Consider the following 19,315-nt stretch of genomic DNA (forward strand, 5'->3'; position numbering starts at 1 on the left):
AACAGTTTTAAAGTTTTTGTAAATGGTTTGTTTTGAGATTCTAGAATGGGATGATTTTCACAGCCAGATGGAGTCAAAAGACTGATTTGCCATGAAATATAACCAAAAGGTGAATTCACAGATGTTACACCTGATAATTACTCTAGAGCTGACTATATTGTATACTATATATACTGTATTGAGTATTATTGGCCTCTTGAATGTTAGCAGCCTAATGAATATTCTGAAACCCAGATACAAGTTTTATCCTAACTTTTAAAGGTGCATTATAGGTGTGACAGCCTATTCAATTGGCTGATTTATATAATACTTCACAAGTAGGATACAGCGATTTAAATCAAGATAAAATATTTGAACTTATCCACTCTGATCATGCCTTTATTCACCCCTGACCTGATCCTATTTCTGTCTCTCAGAAATGCAAAAGCCCCAATATGTATTGATACAATACCACACATCCTATCAACCGCTAAAAAGGAAGTTTGTGCACGCGTTGTAACTTCCTGCAGCGTTCAGGATATGTCATATGGTGCAGGGGTGGAGAAAGAGCGTGATGAGAAAAAGAGAACAAGAGATCAGTTGAAGAACATTTCCCTGTAGTGTGCGTGTGTTTGTTATTTAGGGCAAGAATGCTGTTTGGGGCTATGACGACAAAGCTTTGGATTATATTTATTATTTCATCACAGAAACTTTGGGGTAAGCCAGCAAAAACATTCAATGATTGTCTCATGAATAATTGTGAACTAAATAGGTACTAAATCCATAATTGTGGAGGGGCTGAATACAATGGTCAAAGCTGATGCTTATGATGTATTTTATGGTACATTTGAACACTAATCATGTCAGCAAAGGAGTGCAGTTTTGTGTTTGCATACTCTTGCTGTTTAGCACATAGTTTTGCAGAGTTAGAAGCGCACAGAGCAAACCTAAATATTTATTCTTGTTGACACGTTCAGGGCTTTTTATAGTTAATCAGAAATTACTAGATTGTTACCTCAAAGTTAGATGGCAGAATGAGTGACCAAACGTGACTTGTTTTGTCTGAACTTTATTTTCAGTAAGACACACAGTTTCCACGGCTTCCACGCCTTCTCCGACTGCCCCGATCCCGACACTCAGCCTGTCCTCAAGATCCACCGACTCCGTTGTCCTGGTGTGTCGCGCTCCCGGGGGCCACAAAGGAGTTCAGTTTGTCTTGTACCGTGTGAGAGAAAGGGTAACGGGTTTTCCAAACACATACATTATGACGGCATGTTTGTAGGCCACTGTTTGCATGATTATTGTTGTTGTTTTTTTTAGGTGGACTCCCAGGATGTGCCACTTGGTGCTGAGGAGGTGCACTTCACCGTCAGCCTGAGTGACTCCTCTCAACATGAACTGTACTGTTGTTTGTACAGAAGTGTGGACGGATACAGTACATTCAGTCCATATCTGCAGCTCGACGGGCAAATGGGTATGTCTACAATGACTTGATCAAATTATAATCAAGGTCATTTTTTATTCGTCAAGGATGTGTTTGGATCTTTTTAACTGCTTCAACATCCAATCCTCTGCTCTGACTGTCAGTAAGAACATATAGTTTGTGGCAAAATGGTACTTATTAAATGTTTCTATTATGTATGTCCAGGATTTTAAAAAGAAGCAGAAGAAAGTTGAAAGCCAGTTTTTAATTGTGCTTCACGACGAAATGAAACTGAATCAAACAATGTGTTGTTGTTTTTTTAGACTACCACATAATTTTCCCAATAATTCATATGAAAATGGAACAGAAATCCAAACAAGCGGATGAAGCAGATATAGGCTTCCTTTTCAAAACTTTACAGAGGTGCAAACACATGGTGGTATAAAATAATAAACAGCACCATCCGGCTTCTCCACTGTCTAGAACACACAATAATGTAGGGTGCTCCCTGTGGTCTCGTATTGTGCGCTGCTCTGGGCGTGTGCAGCGGTACTTACATCCTGCTCTTCATATGGAAACCGCACACACACCCACACGTTTGCACTCATTCATCTTCAAACACCATGTCAAGAAGCATGTGATTTGTTGACGGTTACTGTGGTTGTCAGAATGTCAGAAAAAGGGCAGAGAGCGAGGGAACTACAATATTTTAGACTGATCATCTTGTCTAACTGGGTTCACACATTGTATCATAATGGTTTTTTTTAACTAACTTGACCTGTGCTGTGAGAGTAATCTATTGCCCTACATTAAAGGTACACTGCTTGTCTCCACAGAGATATCATTGCTTTGCTTAGAATGTTCCAGAATATAGAATTAAACATATCTATCTATATACAACCCTAAGCAAATCAATAATATTTCCGTGGAGACTAACAAGTGACAGTGACAGATCCTCCTCCAGAAAAATTACAAAGTGCACCTTTAATATGTACTAACAAGGTTTATTGGTTTTGGTTTTTGAATTGTTTTTAAAAATGCGAATATTTTGTATTCTAATTTGTTTTTTTTATTATTTACTATTATAATGTCTTACAGCACTTTGGTCAGAGGTTGTTTTAAAGGTGCCTGTCTGTAAATACCCCTCCCTTTTTGTATATGTTAAAGCGTCTTTGGGTCATTGAAAAGCACATTATAAATAAAAGGTATTATTATTATTACAGTTGACATTGACATTGCCTATTTACACTTGGGCAGGAGATCATCACGAGAAAATGTGCTCTTTTACTTATAGATGCCTTTTACTTTTAGACACTGGTCCAAGTCGACCCCTGCAGCCTAATCCAGACCCCCCGGTACTGTCCCTGGAGCCCTCAGACGGACTGGTAAAACGCGGGGATTTGCTTTCATTCCGCTGTTTACTTCCACCTCCTCTGCCTCAGTATCAAGCGAACTCATACAACAGGCCGGTGTCGTTTATGCTCTTGAGAGGTGCAGCTGCAGACGCTAGGGGGTTCACATCAGTCGCGCCACAAGCTCAGTCCAGGCCCTTGTCGAGCCCGGAGCCTCAGCCGGGGGTCTTCAGTGTGGGGCCGGTGACGGGGGCAGAGCAGGGTCAGTACACCTGCTTGTACCAGGTCAACAGAGGAGGAGTGCTGCGAAATTCAACTGTCAGCAATATGGTCCAAGTCACTGTCACGGGTGAGTAAGTATATGGCAGAAGTTAAGTTGTTATTACAGTTTACTTCTCTGTTGTTGCACCTGGATATGACATGAGAAATGCCGCTTTGATGGACATTGACAAGGGGCAAATTGAATAGATACATATATGTATAGATAGATAAATATATGTAGAGGGATAGGTAGATGACTGAAATAACTATAAAATAGGCATCTTCAATAAGACAAACATACATTCATTAAATTAAAAACTTTGTACAGCCAGAAAACACAGAGAGCAGCAGTTGTTTAGTTAGATTTCAGTGGTCTTAGTGCAGGTGGAATGAAGTGTTACTGAACCTGCTCTTCTATAATGATACCTTTTTGAATTCAGCGGGGAGAAGAATCCATGGTGATGACTTTAGGTCATGGTGTGTATATGTTCCAAACGGATATTATATTGGTAGAGGGAAGGAAGGATGGATTGTATTTTAGTATTTGATGGTCTACCAGTTTTCTATTTTCCATTTAAATAATGGGAATACATCAAGTGTCTGGGAGACGGTCTGTCACAATTATGACTATATCAACCTATCATTCAACATATGATACAGCAATATCTTTGGGGCTCAGTTTTCATAGCATAATTTAATTTATTTAGCACTTTTGGAAACCTTTTCTTTGTTATCTCGATCAGATTTGAGAAGTACAGAGTGAAATAATTCACTTATATGACTCATTATCAACACATTCTTGAACTAAAAGAGTGCTTTATTGTGATATTTATTTATTTCAGCTCATGTTTTTACCAATTTTGCAATTTATTGGGGGGGGGGGGGGGGGGGTCAGTGGTGTCAGTGGCTTGAAGTAGGTTCAAATTGATCCTTTATTGAGATGTCTTCTGTAGCATTATATCGCACTTTAAAATATGGCATTGTGACTTCTAGACTCTTTAGACTGCCTCTACAACCCCAGGTCACACAGTCATATCATTTAAACTGAAGGAAAACTGTATGATATTAATTTGACTCATGTACACCAGTCATGAACATCAGAAACATTACAATATTGAATAAAAGTGTACTTCCTTTCAGACCTGCTGCCCACCCCGAGCCTGCTCCTCCAGCAGCAGTCGGACGTGTGGCATTTGCTCTGTCGAGGCTCCGCTGCGTTCCCCGGTGCTGTGTTCTCTCTGTGTCTGCTGAACCAGGCTCAACCTGTGGAGACGCATCAAGCCAAAGTGACCCAACACCAGGTCATTTTCTCTGTGCCGGTCCAGGACTCTCCAGTGGCTCTGTACCAGTGTGAATACAGTGTTCTGCTGGGAAGACGATGGAGCAAATCAGAGCGGAGCCTCCCCCTGTCGATATCACAAGGTACCGGTATGTGTCGATCACATTTTGTACCACATGTCTGAATGAACACTTAAATAAAAGGATAAAAACAGAATCAAATCAATCAATCAATCAATCAATCAATCAATACATTAGAATCTAATAAAGTAATTAAGTGTATGTTTTAAGTAAAGTATACATTGAGTTAGTTGTGTCAAGTGTGTGTTGTGTTGTGTAACAAATGCATTGCAAGGTTGTATAACTGATTACAACCTTTTGTAATAGATTTTTTTTTCATATTTGATTAATGGTTATTAGGGTTATGGTTATAATAAAAATGTATATGAAAAAAAGGCATTCTAAGTGTAAACAACGCCAAATTACAAATATGTCGGAAATATAAATCTGAAAAATATATTTAAATATTTTGCATTTTGAGATAACGATCTTTAAAGTATATATCTATCATAAATAGTTCTTTAGGTGCAGATTATATGATGTTGTTTCCATGTGAAAAGCTTATAAACCTGACCAAACACAAAACATTTAAAATTAATGTAATGTCTCGTCTTAATTATAATGTTTAGACTGTTATGTAAAACTAAGATGTATGTTCTCTTGCAGGAAACAGTTCTGTTCCTACATCAGGTAAACCATGTGATTTCCACTTTGAGGAGTTTATACCTGACTGTCATTAAAACACATGCCTGGGTGTTTCAGTTTCCTCTGGTGTGGACTGGCCACTGGTTTTGGGCTCTCTCTCTGCTGTGGTGTTGTTCTTCTGCCCATTGGCACTCATCTTTGTGGTGCTCCATAGAAAAAGTAAACTCCTTCGTTAGTGTCGTTCAAATTATCTTTCTTTGAACATATCCATAACTTATAAATCATAAATATAAATCCTTCATTTGCAGTGAAGGCAGCAGCAGAGGCAAAGAAGAAAAGGTACAGTATTTGTAAAATGTGGCATCTGTCTATCTTTTCAGTGTGTGTGACTTTTGACTGAACTATTTGCTTTCAGAGAGGAGGCTCAGTTTTGGACCCAGGTTCATGGTAAAGACCATGTTGTAGGTGAGTGTTTTGACCCCAAAATGTTTTGCCTTTCCTCTTTTCTTTTTGTTTTATTTACTTGATGTATTCTTGAGCAAAACAAGGTCATTAAAGGTAATGGACAAAATGTACAGAGGGCAGTAAAACCAGCTAAGAAACAGCACAGGATATTTGACTCTAGCATGAGTGGACAGATGCAAAATCTTGAGATAGTATAACATCCCAGGGTGGTTCATTTGCACATAACTGAGCTGACTTTCTTGTTTCACAGATCTACCACTCCAACGTTCAAGCTTCACTTCTCAGGTAAACAGAACATTTGATTTAGTGTACCTATAACAAAATATAATAACATATCTGACAAAACATCTGTTTTAACCAACATTTGTGCATCCTTCCCTGTATTTGGTATTTAGGGAATTTCCGCTCTCTTTCTCTCTCCTCTCCTCCAAGAACATCTCTAAACATCTTGTAATCCTCGATATAAACAACTACAAATTCATATACACAAACTTACAGTGACACACATTCTACCAATCGTCACATTGTGAGTGCACATAAACCTACTTATGTTGTCCCATAGTTGATTCAATAATTAGCAGCATGAAAGGCCCTAATTAGGCTGCAGTGCCTCAATTTTCTTGGTTTCTTTGTAGACTGCCAGAGTTAGCTTTTCTTACCATCTGACAAATAAGTAAGTCACATAACAGCAATTCAGACATCGTGTGTGATAGGATGTACCACACATACTGTAGATGTAATGCCCTGGGTTACTTGTGAAATTGAAATGGCGAAAACATTATTAAGTAATTTATTGTATATTGTATAATTAACATTGTATATTGTGTTATGTGCAGGATTGGACGACTCATACAGCGTCTGCATCTAGATCCCAGCTGTGGAATCCACTGTCTACATTCACAACTCCAATCGTCCCAAACTATTGACCATTTGACTGACACACTTTGCCCAATCAGCATCAGTTCCAGTCACACAGCAGGACAGGAAAGACAAAAGACAAGTTCCCTTTTATGTTTGGGGAAATTTGTACTTTGACAGGACGTGAGGTATCTTTGCATGTTTGTGTAATACATGTTTTGTAAAATATTTATTGTAGGTGCTGTACTTATTGTGTATGTAAGAATGTAATTTGTGTGGTAAGAAAATTGGCAACAGTCGCAATGTTATTTTTTTCTTTTTAAATACAGTTTCATACTGTGTGATTTCATTTAATCACCATTTCTACAACGATTTAATTACGTTGTTGTGTACATGTTTACAATTTCTATAAATGTTAATAAATGTCCTTGTTTTTTTTACGTCTTTCATAGGGGCAATTTCTGCTGAACAATAACTCTTTTGGTTCATTTAGTCCACTGTAGTTAGAGTAGATGTTCAGAAGAGGGCACTATTTCTATATCTACAACACCTTTAGCAGCAAGTTTATTTGTAGAGCACATTTCATACACAAGGCAATTCAAAGTGCTTCACACAACAGGAGAAAAATCCATTCAAATCACAAAGAAATGACAAAAAAACAGTTTAAGACTGCACAGCTAAACAAACATGTAAGAGGAAATGTCTCTGAATCTTACTTAAAACAATTTTGTCCCCATGTACCCACATGAAACATCTAAAGCATCAAAATGTACATATTGTGTTATAACAGTATTCCTTTCATATGGGTCTGGGATATATAGTCTAACTCTGGGCCTTGGGGGGTGCATCCTGGAGCTATTTATAATTGTTTTGTATCATCAAGTAGCCTATCTGTGACTGCCTTCTGTAGAAAAACATTACGAAGCACTGTACCTGCCTAGTCTTTTTGTGTGGACAGCAAAAAAGCGCTTGTTCAGGATTTGGGCCCTACTTTATTAGTCACAACTCTTCTTACATTTCAGTCAGCACAGTCCACAGTAGCAGCAGCAGCCTGGAGCCTTTTATCAGCATGCAGACACAAGCTTTATAGGTTTACAAAGGCAAGTGCAAGTGCAAATATAGGCCATAAAATGCTAGATAAAATGATTAGAAGCGAAGTGACATGACCTTAACCATGAGTTAAGGTAGTCTGAAGGTTTGGTGTAGTGATAATGTGGGTTGGGCAGTGACAGATTGCGGATTATGCAGTGCAAGACTAATATGTACTATTAAGGGCGTGTTTTACGAATTTAAGTGACTGATGTCTGTATGCATGTGGACTAATGTGCAGCAATGTAGAAAAAAACAAGCAAAAAGTCTGCAGCAGTCAGTGGTGAGGCTGTGAGTGCGTTGACAATGTCCTGGAGGAACAGTTGCTGGGATTGACATTTATAAACAGAATTAGGTTTGAAATTTAGCTCTTGCTTGATTCACTAGATATAAAAAATCTTCTGTGCAAACGCTCCATAAAAGCTTTCTGATTAAGACTCATTGCCTGACACTCCTGAGTGCACACAGGAGACAAACATCTGTGCAGAGCAGAGAGACCAATAACGATTTAACCTGGAGACAAATGCATCTCTCAAAGTCTGGTTTAGACTCTACACTACACTTTTTGAGTTTTTTAGATGGTTAAAAACTGATGTCATTCATTTGACCTGGCTGGCCTCAAGACTTGAACTTTAGTATTAGTATTTTGTGAAATGAATGTGACAGTTAATAAAACCTTTTCTAATATATTGAATTCGAATATACACCTATTAATCATGCACTATGATCAGGACAGTATGGACAATCGTTCCTCTCCTTTTGGTACAGTAATAAAACACTGCTTGCTTGAAATCCCCTCTGTGTTGATTCAGTGTGACTCAGCGCTGCAATTTTATTCCCCATTCTCTTTAACATCAAAGTGGAAGACACCCACGCACTCGCCACAAGCCAGGCGTTATTCAATGCTAAATGTTCATATACCACACGTGAAAGAAAGAGCAGGTCTTTTCCTTGTTTGTTTTCAGGTTTACACGGACGCTGCGGTTTATTGGAGCCATAGGTGGATCATTCTCTTTTCACACAATATAGTGCCAGAGGGTTGTGTGCTGGCTTGACTTTGGGTGATAATGAAACGTGAAATGAGTGCAAAGCTGAGCAGGCGAAAGGCAGGTGTCCACACGCTTTACTGTTCCAACGATGACTTTTCTGTTCAGCGTTTGACACTTGGAGAAGAGGGTTGAGAGATGAGATGTCACATTTGATGATTGCCCTGTGAGGAATATGTGGCTATTATAAGGGTCCTGCAATGTCACCGACTTGTGTCCACTTAGAATTGAGTTGATAAATTATTCAGCTGCGATTGGGAGGTCGGTAAAGCGTGGTCTGCTGATCTCACCCCCGCTCGTCACAATGCCCTTCCCCATTGTAACGCTTTGAGAGAGCGCATGGTATCATTCTGTTGACCCCATGTAAGCTGCACTGAGAAGCATTCAAGCTGCTCCTTCCTGCATTTCCTGAAACGTGTATCCATGGCGACACATTTCTCTGTCATTACAGGGTTTGCAACGAAGTGAACTCTAAATTATAACTGGGTTCAGTTGCTTACTTCACGACAGAACAAGTACGGCTCGCAGTGTTGCAGAATGGCTCAGGCAATAGGAAAATATAGACCCAGATTATTCCAAAGTTCAACATTTATTGGTCTAGATCATATCATTTTATGACAATGACAATTTAATTACAGCATGTAGTATCATTCTGAAAGGCTAGCATTTAAAACGAAACAAAAGCTATCACCAGAATACTTGTGCAATCACATCAGTGCCATGTTTAGAATACAGTACAGTTCATTAGCAACGTCTCGGGTGAAATGACACGTTATATTGTTTAGCTGGAGTTATGTGTTCAACATGAAAACATCAAACTGTTTTTAGACATTTAGATCAAAAATAAGGAACTCTAAGATGTTCAGTGCTAATTTCAGCTGCTATGTAACTAAACAATTAGCCATAAGTAAAATTAAATATTAACAAAATAAAAAGTCATTAGAAATCAATTGTTTTGTAAATTTATTTTTATTTTTAATTTGATCTGGAGAAGTTTGGTGTTAAAAACCATGAATTAAAACAATAATTTATATGTATAATAATACCTTACAAGTGCTTTTAAGAGCGATACACACTGGTTCCAAATAATGCTAAGCGGTATTAGTTTAAATATAGTTCAGTTATTTAGAGTTCTACGATTGGACTGGTCGAGAAGAACGCCCAGAAGCAATGAATGAAGAGGACAGGAAGAACGTTTATATTATGACATCAAAAGATACTATGTTTTGATCTGGAAACTAAATCCTGACATGATTGTTTTCTAGCAGCGCCACAAAACGACATCAATGTTGCAAGCGCAGAAGCCGGCCCAGCCCGTGCACACGTCAAATCTCCTCCTTTTTTCTGCTCTTCCTCCGCTAAAGGACATTTCAGGGTTTTCAGTTCCCTAGCGATGCTCTCGATGATCTCCCAGTCCACCTGACCCCCTTTTTCCAGCTGCAGGCCACAACCCATCCGCTTATCACCTCCTCCACTTGTCCTTGTTCTATAATACATCGTTTTATTCTTCCCTTTCATCTTTTACCGTCTCCTTCAGTCATCCTGTGAAGCAGTGATTAAGCCCGATTCCCAGCGTTGTACCAGTGGGGTCTTCTGTCTGGGGATGCGTGGACAGCGTTGCACCTGGGTGGACAAGAAAGACATGATTATGGCGTGAAGGAGGAAAAGAAAGAGCTAAATAAGTGAATACAGAGGTCATCAAACGTGTGGTGTGATGAAAAGGGAAGTGGGTTTGCTCCAGGGAACTGCTCTTTGGATGAGCGTCATTAGCGACGGCTGTAAGTCAGAAGGAGGTTAATGCTACTCAGAGCGAAGGCCGCACACTCACTGTGACCAAAGTCAACAACTGCAGCCAGTTCGCTCCCACATTATTCGCCCGCTGTAATCAGGAGGCAGAGCTGTGGAAGGCAGATAACTAACAAGCCGGGATAGACGCGCAGAAGGGACCGGCGTATTCACAGTCGAACCAAATCAGTTTGCTCCAATGCATTTGGTTGAAGCGACGATGAGGTCAATGAGAGACAAGGTGCTGAAACGCTGATATTTGAACGACGTCTTCGCTAAGTTTGGTCACTTTTCTGTCTTTAACGTTATAGATAGGATTTAAGTTGATGACGATCCATTATAATATGTCAGCAATGGTAAAAAGCAGCTTTTCCCCCTGTTGCTCGTCACTTTTCAGTCAATGACAACTTCATAATTTTACATTCTTGCTTGATATAAGGATTTTTTAATGCTATAGTTTCTCTGAACTGTATGGCAGCCATCACAAGTCTCTAGCACTGTCAGTCTCTCTTACCCTACAAACACATACACTCACACTTTCAAATCTGCCCACACATGCAAAAAAAAGGAAGAAGAAAAGAAACCAAATCCCGCCTGCTTCTCTTCCTCCTTTCTTTTTCTCTCTAAGGACCTTTCCCCATCTCGGCCTTATCTACGGAGATAAGCGTCTTGCTGTGAGTCTGGTATGCTATCAGATGTTTTGTGGCCCATATATGCTGCACGGAGATGCTGACACGCTCCCATGGGCCAATCTTTACCGAATCCTTTCCCTTTCACGCTGCAAAACTCTTCTTCCCACTCCATTTCAAGCTATTATTCTCTAGTATTGTGGACACGTGGCGGATATTCAAATGCACATGTGCAATTTCATATGAACTTGTTTGTGCGCCTGTACCTCGGAAGGGTATGCGAACGATATGTCATTATTGTAAACCATGTGTCCTACAATTTGATATAAGCTCGAAATAAACCAATCAATCGATCAAAATCCAAGTTCATCTTTTGCTTTGTGCTGTTCCCTTCAGGGGTCGCCGCGGTGAACCCTCCGACCCAATTCGACCTTCTCCGCAGCATGTTCGTCTCCTCAAACACTAACTTTGTCGTCCTTCACTTCATCCACAAATATCTTCTCTGGTCTGGTTCCTGGTTGTCTTCAGGTACTGTACGTGCGTTTTAAAAATGGGTAAAGATTTGAGTGAGTTCAAGAAGAGCAAAATGGTAATAGCTTTATAATTGGGTAAGAGGGTTCCCAGAAAGCAGCTTGTGAGAAGAATTCTTGGCAATATAAAACACAAGTTGGCCAAACAGGCAGACTTGCATAGTCCAATTTAAGAGAAAAGACATTAAGTAGCTCTAGTTCTCTTGAATACAGATTTGGAGATGAGGATTTATTTGTCGTATGATAACATTTTAACTTTAGAAGGTCGAATGAACCACTTTTATGCTATAGATATTGAAAAAGTACCAAAGTGTTTAATTCTGCTAATTATTGATTGTTCATGTTTTTAATTATATAATACACCTAGAAAAGGGTTTACTGGGAAAATCCAACTTTTGGCTTATTGCATAAATAGCATAAATGCGTTTCAATATTATCGCTCATTGTAATATTTTCCGTATTATATTGTACTTTTGTCCTCTGGTCAGGCCAAAGTGCTGTCCATCTACTCACGCACGGAGATTAAGGAGGATCATTTGCCTACGTTTTCATTTCCCTATTCCTAAGTGCTCCAGCCAAGTCGGAGAACATTTTCGAGAATTGACCCGAGCGTATTTCAAAAGGAAGAGTTTCTGTCATTACAATGAAGACAGATGGGCAACACTGACTCACTTCTGTTTGATGAGTCTTCTCAGTTGTAGCAGGGGGCCACGTGCCAGTCTTTCCCGATGAATGACGAGCTACAAGAGACAGACAAGAATACAGTGGGCTTGGCAATACAAAGGCAAATGAAACTGCTTTTGTTATAAGGCATGAGCTCATGATAATCAAATAACAGAATACAGAGTTGTGTTGGTCATTAGGGAGTATGCAGAAGGAGGGGAGCTTGCTTGGACATGAATATGATAACAAAATATCTGGTTCAAAGTCCATTCTTACCCGAGTCATAATAAGGAATGGCACTGGCACACCCTGGTCAGTTTGATTCAAAGTGGACAGAGAAAGACTTTGATTTGTGTAACAATGGGTAAAACACTAACCCAGCTCTCCATGGCAACAGCCAAACATGCAAACCACCCTTTAACAGCCGCTTCAGCCGCGGTTTACGATACACTTTTAGAGAGCAGGCCTAGTTTTTGTGGTTGGTGCAATTTTTTGTATTAATTTCCTGAAGTGACAAAATAGTAATAAGTCTGATTTATTTAAGGCATTTTTTTGTATAAGACTTTGAGCTTAATATAATATAGTTTGATAATTCCTGCTTTACTTTAGTTTGGAGACTGCAATTTTCATTGCAGTTATGCGTTTGAGTTCACAATGTTTACCATTCAAATTTTCTAAGACAGGGCTATTCAAATGGCGGCCCGCGGGCCAAATCCAGCTCACTAAGCCATAAGGTCAAGCTCATCATGGCCATGGGCCGGACCGCATTGCAATGAAGCCGTAACAGAGATGCCACAATTAGTGCCAAGTAAAAAATGTTTGATTATTAAAATAGCCCATGGGCCAGACCACATTGCCTGGTAAGATTAGCTTGCATTCAATACTCTACTGTATTATGCTTTTAACATGAATTGAATCAGATGTTAATGCAATTTATATGTAAGACCTTAACGTCCTGGTTCAGATTCTGTGGTCTGGTCCTGTTCAAGAAGTTATTTAAATCTGATGTGACCTACAATATGTAAAGTCTTGGTTCAGGACTAGGTCTAGATCTAAATCTGCAGCCATGAGCTGCCATATTTTATTTACCTAAGTGAAACGATTAATTTTCTGTTGAATAGTGCCATTGTGAGTTGTTTGTGTCCGGCCCACAGACAATAGCTCTCCAAATAATCGGACCCGATGGAAAATATAATTGAATAGCCCTGTTCAAAGATGTGATTAAATGCTCACATTTATATTCATAACTAGACAAATGACTGATTTTTCAAATTTAATTTTAATTTGACAATGGAGGACGTTTGCCGTAGCTTGAAACTAGGAATGTAACGATATGCAAATATCATGATAAGAGTATTCATTTCCCAGTTTGATATTTATTGCGATATTTTGAAAAGGCCAAATTATAGAAATGATACTTTTTATAAAGGCCTTAAAAACCTTTGATGTGAATCATTACCGTCTATTCAAAAGACTTATGATGTAAAAGTGCTTAATGACAGAGATTTCTTCATGTTGTCATGGTCTATGTCAACAAGACAATGCATTTAACCAAAGGAGCTTGTATTTTGATAAACTGTGAGACTTTTGACAACACAATAGCTCATATAATTTCAGTTCATGTTTTATCCCTTCTTACAACCCATGAATAGACTCATACACACAGTATATACAATAAGTACAATTAGGCCTCATACGTCATAAGGCGCTGGTACAGCTGGCAGCCCGGTGTAAACGCTCTCTCTTCTTTCTCACACTTATTGTGCTTTATCTCCTATATTTTGTAAATATAGTTAGTATATTTTTTCTATTTTACTGTACGATAGGGACACGCGCTGGAATAGTTTTTTAATTCAACTGTTTTTGACTTTTTTCGGCTGGATTTGAGCGTTTTTCGTTGCGTTCGTTGTGTTGTTGTGACGTGAGCTAGCTCCGAGCGAGCCCACCAGCCCCCCCCCCGCGCTCTCCGGCCGCGCTAAAGTACGGCGTGTCGTCGGTACACGTTTATATACACGTTTATATGAAAGAGGAACTTCACGAACGATCGGGACACGCACTGGAATCGCTTTAAATTAACTTGTTTTGACTTTATTCGGCTGGATTGAGTGTTTTCGTCGTGTCGTTGCGATGTGTCTTGGCTCCGGCCCCGCCCCCCGGCTCCGGCCCCGCCCCCGGCGCCGTACCGCGTATCCACAAAGGAGGAACTCATGAAACTGCGGAGAACAGTCGTCTTACCCGGAGATCGTCACGTTATCCCGGCGCAATACTGACCTAACCTAATATTGATGTGCAATTCTGTCATATGTGCAATTGCTGTTGGAATTCATGTGCAATTCATGTGCTGTCGTGACACATATTCATGTGCAATTACTGTCGTGATCACATGCAATGGTATTTATGTATTTATTTATTTATTTGTCTATGGGAGTTTTTATTTATTTATAGAAGATCTTCTACTGAAAGTGTTTTTCAGACTTCCTATAAGTGATCTGTTCTTCTGTATCTACCTCTGGATCTACCTGCGTTGCACCAATGAAATTTCCCCATGTGGGACAATAAAGGAATATCTTATCTTATCTTATCTTATCAAACATCACCTGCATTTGAACCCACTTTTGCATGTTAAATGGAGCCTTTCCTTAAGCACACCGTCCTCCACCACTGACACAGCCCTGAGATATGACTCAAGACTTGCTCTTTATTTTTTCACTCTCTGACATGACAGACGGGCGCTCTGTTTACAGCACCAGTTACAAACGTGTGTGCCCTCACTGTCTCTGGTGGAAAGATACTGCGGCACAAGTCGACCATTAGTTTGTAAAAGCTGTTTTCAGGTTTTCCACTGCCCTGAGAGAAATGAAATAATGCACTCGGTGGGCAGTTTCAGAAGGTTTTCATCATCTTGTTGAAATATCACCCACTCGAACAGATATACACACTGGTCAAGCCACTGAAATGAAACGTTTAGGAGGACTAACCTGCAATGGTGCTTGTAACCCCGTTTTGGCTCGGGTCAGGTAAGTCTTGAACAGGCAAAGCTTTCAGTGAAGACAATGTCCTACTGTGTTCCTCTATTGCAGCCGGTCTCCCCCCTTCTCCCTCCACTTGGGTCCCATAAAGGTTTATCCGCTGCTTGCGAAGTTCCCTCTCTCTCTCCTGGGCCTCCCGGATGTCCTGCTCCACTTTCACCACAGATGTAGAAGAACGCAACTTGAAAAAAGGATTCTCCTTTGGTGGTAAATCCAGATCCGTCACTTCTTGAACTTTTCTTGTTTTCTCTTTACTCGAATCAACAACTCTGATTGACTTGTTTGTGTTAGGTCGTTTTGATGGAAAATCTAAATTGTTTTCGATGATGACAATCTGGCAGCTCTTTGCTTCTGGGACAACTTTGGGAGTTTTAAAATGTAACTCATTTCTAGAGTCAGATCCATTTTGTATTACTTTATTACTCAATGTGTCGTTCTCCAAAGTAGAAATGTCATTCGAACTTGATGTGGCTTTACTTTGAACAGATTCGTTTGGTGTTTGAAAGGCCTCAAAAAGCTGTTTTCTCTCTCGGAGTTGTCGGACAGTGCCTTTGTCATAAAAGCCAGGGATTTTGCCAAGCTTGACCAAATCCTGCTCCCTTCGGGTCCCTTCAGAAATGTCCTGCTGCATCTTTTTACCCGCGAATAGCTTGTCCTTGCCTTGGCATCTTTCCGTCTTGGTGGGAAGAAGTGATGGGCTGAAGACAGCTTTCCTTAAAGGGATCTCCACATACTGAGGGGCAGTGGGCGGGTTGGGCAGCCCCCTGGATCTTCTCAGGCTGTGTTCTCGCTCCACAGCCCGGCGGATCTCCCTCTCGATGGGGGTTTCTTTGGGCACACGGGCTGAACTGTCACCGCTCTCCAAAGTGCTCCCAGGAGAAAAGTCGGCTGAAACTCCGCTGTCACTCTCATCACACGAGTCACTCTCCATTGTGCAATCCTGAGAAGAAACCCGTCTGCTCTTCTCACTGCTCTGCTCCTGGTTTGACTTCGAACCTCCTCTGATTTGTGGCTCTCTCTCGCACACTTTATATGCTCCGTTCTCTGTTATCTGCCGGCTTTCTCCCTCTGTCCCATGCCCCACCCGGCTCTCTCCTATGACTACAGCACTACCTTCACTCAGAGCAGCATGATTGGCTGGCTCTATGGAAACCGTCGACAAAGGTGGAGAGGCCTGGCTGAGCACCTGTTGTGTGGCTTCCTGGTTTACACCCTGAGGGGGAAGTTCACGTTGTACGGACAGTGCCTCCTGTTGTTTGAATACATCTACTGCAGGTGAAGTCGAGGCAGTGGATTTTGATACATCAGTCTTGCAGTTCAAATTTTGCAACGCACTGAGGTGATCTTGGTGGTTTTCTTTGACAAAAAGTCGAGAATGGGCAATATAGTCACAATTAACAGGGATAGATTTACTGCTAACTGTTAAATCTGTCTCAGAATTTAAACACTCAGCTGTGTCGTCACGTTCACCGACTTCATCATTATTATAATTATCACTCAAATATTCTTGTCTGGACTGGATGTCACTCACAGGGTGCAGTACAGTTTGTGAAGATAGCGCCACCTGCTGTTCGAGATCATCACCTACATGTACAGGTAAAGCTACACCTGTGGATTCAGAAGCATTGTACTTGAAATTAAATGTGCTTTCAAAGTCAGCCTCCTTCTGCCCATCACTTACATCTGCAAAAGGTGGAGAAGGCATTAAACACTCTTTTTTAGAATTCTCGCTGGTCAAATGTGTCACATCTGTTGCATCCTGAAATGCAACGTTAATGTGCAATTTTTGAGAAATACCCAAATAATTCATAGGATTAGACATATCACTGCCCATCCACTCAACTGCGATGACCTCTATGGAAAAGTCTTCTTCTTCTTCTAATGGGAGAATATACTCCCAATGAAGTCAAGAGGGGGAGGAGGGAACTCTTCACACAAAGTCCTGAGATTCTCTGCTGACATATTCTCTGTCTCTGAGCTGACACACTGACTAATAACTGCTGTGTTTTTGGACATGTCAGCCAGTTTGATTTCTGAGGTTTCTTCCATATCCTCTTCTTAAGGCAGTGCTGTGGGAGCCTTTTTGTCCTGCACAGGGGGGTTGTAAATTGTTATTTCAGCCGATATCTAGGACTCGCTGACCCACTCATCAAGTGAGTGATAGGCCGTGGGCTTTGTCTCCATGGGGACAAGTTGTGCTGATGTGGATAGTCGGGACTGTGTGTTTGGCCTTCAGCCAGTCTGAACAAGAGAAACAAAAGAAGAAATAATTATAGCAGGACAAATAACAAGCAGGGAGAAATAATTTAATAATAACAATTGTTGTTCTTGTTGGTGCTCACTAAAAAGGCAATACGTTAGAGAAGCTGTATGTCAAATAGTTTATTCCCTTTTCTTTAATGAACCTCACACAAACTTCCTGACTGCAAATTCAAATTTAAATCAGTCTAATCTTCCTTTAGAATATAAAAGGACGTGTAAAATTAAAGTACGTTTAGGCATTGCATTCTGTATAATTGGCAGTTCAGTCTCCCCTGAACAACAATAAAGGTAACCACACAGGACCTTACGGGGAAAGCAAACTTGAGGCCAGGATCAGCTTTGCCAGGTCCAAAACCGCTCTCTCCAGCTTGTCCCTTAGAGGCAGCGGCTGTTATGGTGTTAGTAATCAGAAAATGTAAGAAATACATGATTATCTCTAAATGAGGACGAATGTCATGAATCTATCTCAGCAACCATCAACACAAATACCCCACATACGGGCGGTGTTTGTGTTGTAAACGTCTACATCTAAATCAGGTGCATAGACTTGTGTAGTCTCACGTGTACTTGAAGTTAGTGGCAATGCTATTGATCAAATGTAATCAGTGATTCCATTTCAAATATTACTCTAGTCAATTACTAAATTTGTAATCGAAAATATAATTAACTTCTGTTCACAATGACAAGGGCGCTCAAAAAATGCAGCGCTGCCATGTTTCTCATCAAAATGTTTGTGTGTTACAAACTCACTACTAATGAAATATATTAGGTTTACATGTTCTCTACAGTCATGATTGAAGTCATTGTTTGGGATAATTGTGAGTTCTATTATGACCCAAAACAATTCTGACCATTATTTTGGCCATAATCCGGTTGACCTACTTGAACTTCTACTGTGCAGATTTGTGTTCAGGAAGTAGTTTTATTCTCTCAGCCGTATTCCCCTTCCTTTGTTTAACACAATGTAAAACCTTGTGCTCAGTCCACATAATAATCAATGTACAAAGTGCTGTTGCCTCAGTGCCACAAACACCTGATCTGAGAAACCACAGTCCACAGATGATGTGGGGCACAGATTCCCTTAACTCATTATGTTCATGTCAATTATGCAGTCTTTTTGGGCCTCAAATGACACAAGGGCTGCAGGCTCACCTCACATCCACCGTGATCCTCGGCAGGCTGCTGCAGTGCAGTGGAGCATCATTAGGGGAAATCACAGACAAGTACAGATATAGTGGAGTGTCAGTGTGACCTGTAAGGAAGAATACAAGGCTCTGTATTCAAAATAATGACAATACAAACAGCAAACAATAGGAGAGGCAGAGACTGAATGAGGGCAGTACAAAGCTGTGACATAAGCTGTTTATATTACCAAAAACAAGGAACTCGTATCAGTGTGAAGTCTGTGAACTGAATCTCGGGTATTTAGAGAAATAACATCATCAGCCATTTGAAACAATGAGAATTTTGTTATTATGTGAAGTTGAGTTGCTCTACAAAGTTTATTAGTGGGCCACTGAGTCCATTATGAAGAGGCTCAAAATCTGCCTCTTGTCTGTTGTCTTGTGGGACATAAAACTGGCAAGACTACAAAGTGCCCCCTCAGACAGACTGAACATGAGCTTATTAATGGCTTTGTGAACACTCGGATGTGCAGAGCTTGATTGCCTCTCCCTTTATAATATGATGCATTCTTGTACACATTCTCATGTCATATTTCTTTGGGAAATGGCAGAGCATTTTGTTAGATTTAGTTGATAAGAGCAGTTCATATTTTGCTTTCTTCAGTGAAATCTCATTGAAAACTAATGTAACATTTTGGTTGGAGGGCTTGTTACCTGCTCGTCTCCATGGAGATGTGATGCTTTGCCTGAAATGTTCCACAGTATGGCACTGAACATCTCCATGGACACAAGCAGGTGACGCTAACAGGCCAAGTTACAGGTCAAGTTACAGGTCAG

General features: G+C 40.3%; 2 protein-coding genes across 2 annotated transcripts; one reads left to right on the plus strand and one right to left on the minus strand.

Annotated features, from left to right (window-relative positions):
• Positions 1-587: 587 nt before the first annotated feature.
• Positions 588-6,611, plus strand: LOC140377674 (uncharacterized). The gene is made up of 11 exons (XM_072463178.1): positions 588-696; positions 1,059-1,216; positions 1,300-1,453; positions 2,714-3,103; positions 4,156-4,437; positions 5,020-5,043; positions 5,116-5,217; positions 5,307-5,337; positions 5,414-5,463; positions 5,714-5,748; positions 6,300-6,611. The coding sequence occupies exons 1-11, from the start codon at positions 630-632 to the stop codon at positions 6,387-6,389; spliced, it is 1,383 nt and encodes a 460-aa protein (XP_072319279.1). The 5' UTR covers positions 588-629; the 3' UTR covers positions 6,390-6,611.
• Positions 6,612-9,791: 3,180 nt separating this feature from the next.
• misp3 (MISP family member 3) lies at positions 9,792-16,814 on the minus strand. Its single transcript, XM_072463473.1, has 3 exons — positions 15,042-16,814; positions 12,073-12,140; positions 9,792-10,079 (listed from the first exon to the last, which is right to left on the minus strand). Exons 1-3 carry the CDS (start codon positions 16,795-16,797, stop codon positions 9,990-9,992), a joined length of 1,914 nt encoding a protein of 637 aa, XP_072319574.1. The 5' UTR covers positions 16,798-16,814; the 3' UTR covers positions 9,792-9,989.
• Between the last annotated feature and the right edge of the window lie 2,501 nt (positions 16,815-19,315).

This window comes from Eucyclogobius newberryi, unplaced genomic scaffold (assembly GCF_026437365.1).
Source record: "Eucyclogobius newberryi isolate DKJ021-1_F unplaced genomic scaffold, fEucNew1.0.hap1 SCAF_4, whole genome shotgun sequence".
Taxonomy (NCBI): domain Eukaryota; kingdom Metazoa; phylum Chordata; class Actinopteri; order Gobiiformes; family Gobiidae; genus Eucyclogobius; species Eucyclogobius newberryi.

Excerpts from the sequence above, each read along its gene's own strand:
- LOC140377674 (XM_072463178.1), top strand. The coding sequence starts at position 630 with ATGCTGTTTGGGGCTATGACGACAAAGCTTTGGATTATATTTATTATT. Across the intron at positions 697-1,058 it reads TTCATCACAGAAACTTTGGG|TAAGACACACAGTTTCCACG; the intron begins GTAAGCCAGCAA and ends CTTTATTTTCAG. Across the intron at positions 5,044-5,115 it reads CAGTTCTGTTCCTACATCAG|TTTCCTCTGGTGTGGACTGG; the intron begins GTAAACCATGTG and ends TGGGTGTTTCAG.
- misp3 (XM_072463473.1), bottom strand. The coding sequence starts at position 16,797 with ATGCCTTCTCCACCTTTTGCAGATGTAAGTGATGGGCAGAAGGAGGCT. Across the intron at positions 12,141-15,041 it reads GGTTACAAGCACCATTGCAG|CTCGTCATTCATCGGGAAAG; the intron begins GTTAGTCCTCCT and ends TGTCTCTTGTAG. Across the intron at positions 10,080-12,072 it reads AGAAGACTCATCAAACAGAA|GTGCAACGCTGTCCACGCAT; the intron begins GTGAGTCAGTGT and ends TTGTCCACCCAG.